General features: G+C 63.0%; 1 protein-coding gene across 1 annotated transcript; it reads left to right on the top strand.

Annotated features, from left to right (window-relative positions):
- On the top strand, nt 1-4,174 carry SLC25A28 (solute carrier family 25 member 28). The gene is made up of 4 exons (XM_075107418.1): nt 1-336; nt 469-697; nt 1,575-1,631; nt 3,070-4,174. The coding sequence occupies exons 1-4, from the start codon at nt 19-21 to the stop codon at nt 3,585-3,587; spliced, it is 1,122 nt and encodes a 373-aa protein (XP_074963519.1). The 5' UTR covers nt 1-18; the 3' UTR covers nt 3,588-4,174.
- The last annotated feature ends 235 nt before the right edge of the window (nt 4,175-4,409 follow it).

A 4,409-nucleotide genomic window follows, 5' to 3' on the forward strand; every position in this document is an offset into this window, starting at 1 on the left:
GGCGGCGGCGGCGGCGCGATGGAGCTGGGGGCGGGCGCTGGGGCGGGCACGGGCCCCGGCGCGCGGGGCGGCGCGGAATCGGGCCGCGTCCTGCTGCTGCTGATGGGCGGGGGCGCGGGGCGGGCGCGGCGGGGGGGCGCGGAGGCGGAGGCGGGTCCCGGCCCCGGTGCCGGCCCGGGGGGTGCCGAGGCGGCGCGGAGCCCCGAACCGCGCTCCCCGCCCGCCCCCGACTACGAGGCGCTACCGCAGGGCGCTGCCGTTTCCACGCACATGCTGGCGGGCGCCGTGGCGGGCGTCATGGAGCACTGCGTGATGTACCCCGTCGACTGCGTCAAGGTGCCGGCACCGGCGGCGGGGCGAGGGGGGGGGGCGGCAAACCGGGGCCTACCGGGGAGGGAGGCGGGGGGGCGTGTCCCGGCGCGGCCCCGCGGGGGTGACGGGCCGCCCGCCCGGGCCTTGTCTTTGCAGACGCGGATGCAGAGCCTGCAGCCGGAGCCCGCCGCCCGTTACCGGAACGTGTTGGAGGCCCTGTGGCGCATCGCCCGCACCGAAGGCGTCTGGAGGCCCATGCGGGGCATGAACATCACCGCCACCGGCGCCGGCCCGGCACACGCCCTCTACTTCGCCTGCTACGAAAAGTTAAAAAAGACGCTGAGCGACGTTATCCACGCAGGGGGCAATAGCCATGTGGCCAACGGTACTGCTCCCGACCCCCGCCACGCGGGGCCACGGGGGCCGGGGGCTACCGGGGGCTGCCCCCCACCACACCGGGGGCAGGGAGCGGGGTGGGGAGAGGCCGAGCGTGGCAGTGGGGAGGTCCAGTCCTGTCCCGCTCGGCCACAGGACGTTACCCGCTGCGGGGTTCGGGGGGCCACAGATATCCTAAAGCTCTGTGCTCTCTCCAGCCGCGAGCCAGCTGCACGGTGCCGCGCCGGCGTTGTGCCGAGCAGGGGGAAGCACCGGTCCTGCGCCGGCCGGAGCCGCTCCCAGGTATCTGGCTTGAAGCAGGTTAGTGGCCGGCGCCGGCCCTGGCTCAGGAGGATGCCGGTAGACGGGAGCTGCCCGCAGATGAGGCAGGACTGGCTGCGACCCCCGTGGGTCAGTGCTGGAGCTCGCTCCAGGAGCACCGCGTGGTTTCGGAGCCCGTCTCACCATGGTGCCTGTTACTTGTCTCAAAGAGCCGCTGCGGTGGGGAAAGCGTGGGGTCGAGGGGAGAGCGGGGCCCGTCCTGCCCTCGGCAGGTGCACACTCTGGGTTCCTCCTTCTCCATGGGGCGCAGGGACGCTTGCCGTCTTCTGGGCTGCCTGACACCTGTTGGCATCTGCCTGTCCCTGAGCGAGGCCCGGTCGGTCCACGGACTTGAGAGCCTGTCGCAATCCTTTCCTTCTTGAGCTCTCTCCGGGTGGGAATGGCTGAGGACTGGCCTGTCTTTTGGAGGGGAGATGGAGGCTGCCTTTGGATCTCGCCCTCTTCCAGGGGCCTGTTCCTGCACCCCAGCAGGGGACTCGGGGCTGTGGTGGAGCCCCGGGGTCCCTCACCTACCCCCCTCACATGTGGCAGTTCTTGTTTTGCAGGTGCAGCCGGGTGTGTAGCAACGTTGCTCCACGATGCAGCCATGAACCCTGCCGAAGGTAACGATGGTCCTGGCCTGCCGGGTTGGGGAGGATCGGGGGCTGCCTGGGCCACTTGGGCCCCTCTGGGGCATGGAGGGTGCTCTCCTCATTGCTCACCCGACCACAAGGATCCTTTGGGGGCCAGTGGCTGCGACTCTGGTTGGGGAGCCCGGTGGCTGCCTGTTACGGAGGGGGTAGGTAGAAGAGATTAATTCTGGGGAGCACAGCGAACCCCAGCTTAAGGGAAGCCGGGAGAGCACCAACCTTTTGCCCAGGGGTTTGGCTTGTGACAGTTACCTGGAGCAGAAGAAGAGGCAAGAGAGATGCGATCCATACTGTTGAAGTTATTCCAAGTGTGTGGAAATTGGGCGTTGCTCTGGTGAGATCTTGCGAAGATCCGGTACAGTTCTGGGCCTGTGTTCAGCAAGAAAATTAAAACAAAAGGCGTGCTAGAGAAGTCAGGAGAAGGGAGATCTTTTGTTGTGAAATGTCTGGAAGATATTGATTTTTGTGGAGCCTGGTACATGTGAAAAAGGCAGAGGGTGTTTGTAATTAAAGCCTGTGAACATGGAGGAAAGGAGTAGTAAAGAGGAAAGGCCAGTCATGAATGTATATTTCCCTCTTAAAACTGGAGGGCTCATGACAGTGGAGGCTGCAGCTGAACTGGGCCCGGCAGGGCTCCTGCCTGCCGGCTGCGTGGCTGGGACCCTGAGCAGCAGGCAGCTGCATGGCCGGGCTGTTGTCATTCCTTCCCTGGAGCTCGTCTTCTTACCACGACTAGTTTGTAGTAGTTTGTAGTCGCATCATTTTCAGCTTCTTGTGGTTATATTGAGATAGGAGGAGGCAGAACAGCAACAGGCTGCACTCTGGGCTCCCCTGCCCCGCTCTTGGATGTGTTTGGGGCGGAGGTTGGCGTTTGGTTCTTGCCCTGGAGCAGCTGCATTTCGGCAGTGGCCACTGACAATTCCTGGCTGGTGGGCTGTGCGACGTGCTGCCGTTATTCTGGGCTGCAGCGGGGGCGGCTGGGGAGGGACAGGCTCATCCAGACTGAGAGCTGCCTGGAAAATAAGAGAATAGACGCAGAGGGGGTTCTCCCGACTGCGAGGTAGCTCTGCAGTGGTGGATGTGGAGACGTTGGTCGCTCGGGAGCGAGGGTGGGTCTGGAGTATAAGCACCTGGGTATCAGGATGCTCCCTGGGGCTGCAGCAGCTATGGTGTTTGCAGATGGCGATGCATGTGACTATGACGCCTCGGCAGATCTAAATGGCTGCAGTCGTGCCTGGGGACACGCTGGGCACTGCTTGTCCGAGTTGTCTGTCATTAGCTCTTAAGCCAGCGTGACTAAACTCGGTGCTCGCAGGAAGCCTGGCTTTGCACTTACCCTTTCTCTCTCCTCTTGCCCTCCGTGCCTGGGTCCTGGCTGCTGCTGCTGCTGGCTGCTGCCGTCCATCTCAAGTGGTCAAACAGAGGATGCAGATGTACAACTCACCTTACCAGCGTGTGACGGACTGTGTGCGGGCTGTGTGGCGCAACGAAGGGGCCGGAGCTTTCTACCGCAGCTACACCACCCAGCTCACCATGAACATCCCCTTCCAAGCCATTCACTTCATGACCTACGAGTTCTTGCAAGAGCAGCTCAACCCCCACAGACAGTACAACCCAGGCTCCCACGTGGTCTCTGGAGCCTGCGCGGGGGCTGTCGCTGCCGCTGCCACTACGCCTTTGGACGTTTGCAAAACACTGCTCAACACCCAGGAGTCCCTGGCCTTGAGCTCCAACATCAGCGGACACATCACAGGCATGGCCAATGCCTTCAGGACGGTTTACCAAGTGGGTGGCGTGACTGCCTACTTCAGAGGGGTCCAGGCACGAGTCATTTATCAGATGCCCTCAACGGCAATCGCCTGGTCCGTGTACGAGTTCTTCAAATACATCCTCACCAAGCGCCAGGAAAAGCGGCGGGCTGGGAAGTGAGCCAGAGCCGAACGCCGTTCCAGACCTGCTTCACCTCCCCTCCTGGTTTGTCTTCTGACCCCTCTCCCTTTCAGTTTGGTTTGTGTTGAAGAGAGGGGGCAGCAAAGCCCTTCGGGGCTTAGCAATGCCATTTCTTACCTGTGGCTGGTGCAGCCCTGCTCAGGCTGCACGGCTTGCTCTCTCCCAGGGTCCTCCAAGATGTCCCACAGGGAGCTGCAGCCCAGGTCATGTCCCCTGGCACTTCAGTGGAGCTGTGCTCCTGTCCTTCCCTTGACAAAAACCTCCTCCCACACAAAGCTCACCCCTCCTCGGAGGGGAAGGTGGATGTCCTGCCCTGCCTCTGGCAGGGCCAAGCTGAGCTCGCAGTCGCCAAGGAGGGGGTGGCAGCACTGCCCGGGATGCTGGGGGCTTTGTCTGGCTTTTGGCTGAAGCGAAGTGTAAGCCTTGCCGTTGTCTTGCAGCACGCACATGTGATACTGACTGCCCCAGTGGTGGTGGTGGGGGGAGGATGGCACTTGAGGAGGGGAGCCTGTAGGTTTGTTTTTGTTCCTGCTCTTGACACCTCCAATAAAAACAGTTCTGCTCTACCCTCATGTCCCCTTCTTACTCCTGCATGGCCCAGCTCCCAGCACCGCGCCTTTCGGACCGCGCCTGGTGCGGAGCTGTTTTGATGGCTGTCAGAGAGGAAGGGAAACAGGGGGTGGGGGTGGGGGTGGGAGGTGGGGGCTTGCCTGGCACAGCCATCCTGGCAACATGCAGGGAGGAGGGTGGTCCCCATCCCCTTTGGCTCATGGCCCAGCTCATCGCCTGCTGCTGACATGG

This window comes from Phalacrocorax aristotelis, chromosome 12, assembly GCF_949628215.1.
Source record: "Phalacrocorax aristotelis chromosome 12, bGulAri2.1, whole genome shotgun sequence".
In the NCBI taxonomy this organism is placed as follows: Eukaryota; Metazoa; Chordata; class Aves; order Suliformes; family Phalacrocoracidae; genus Phalacrocorax; species Phalacrocorax aristotelis.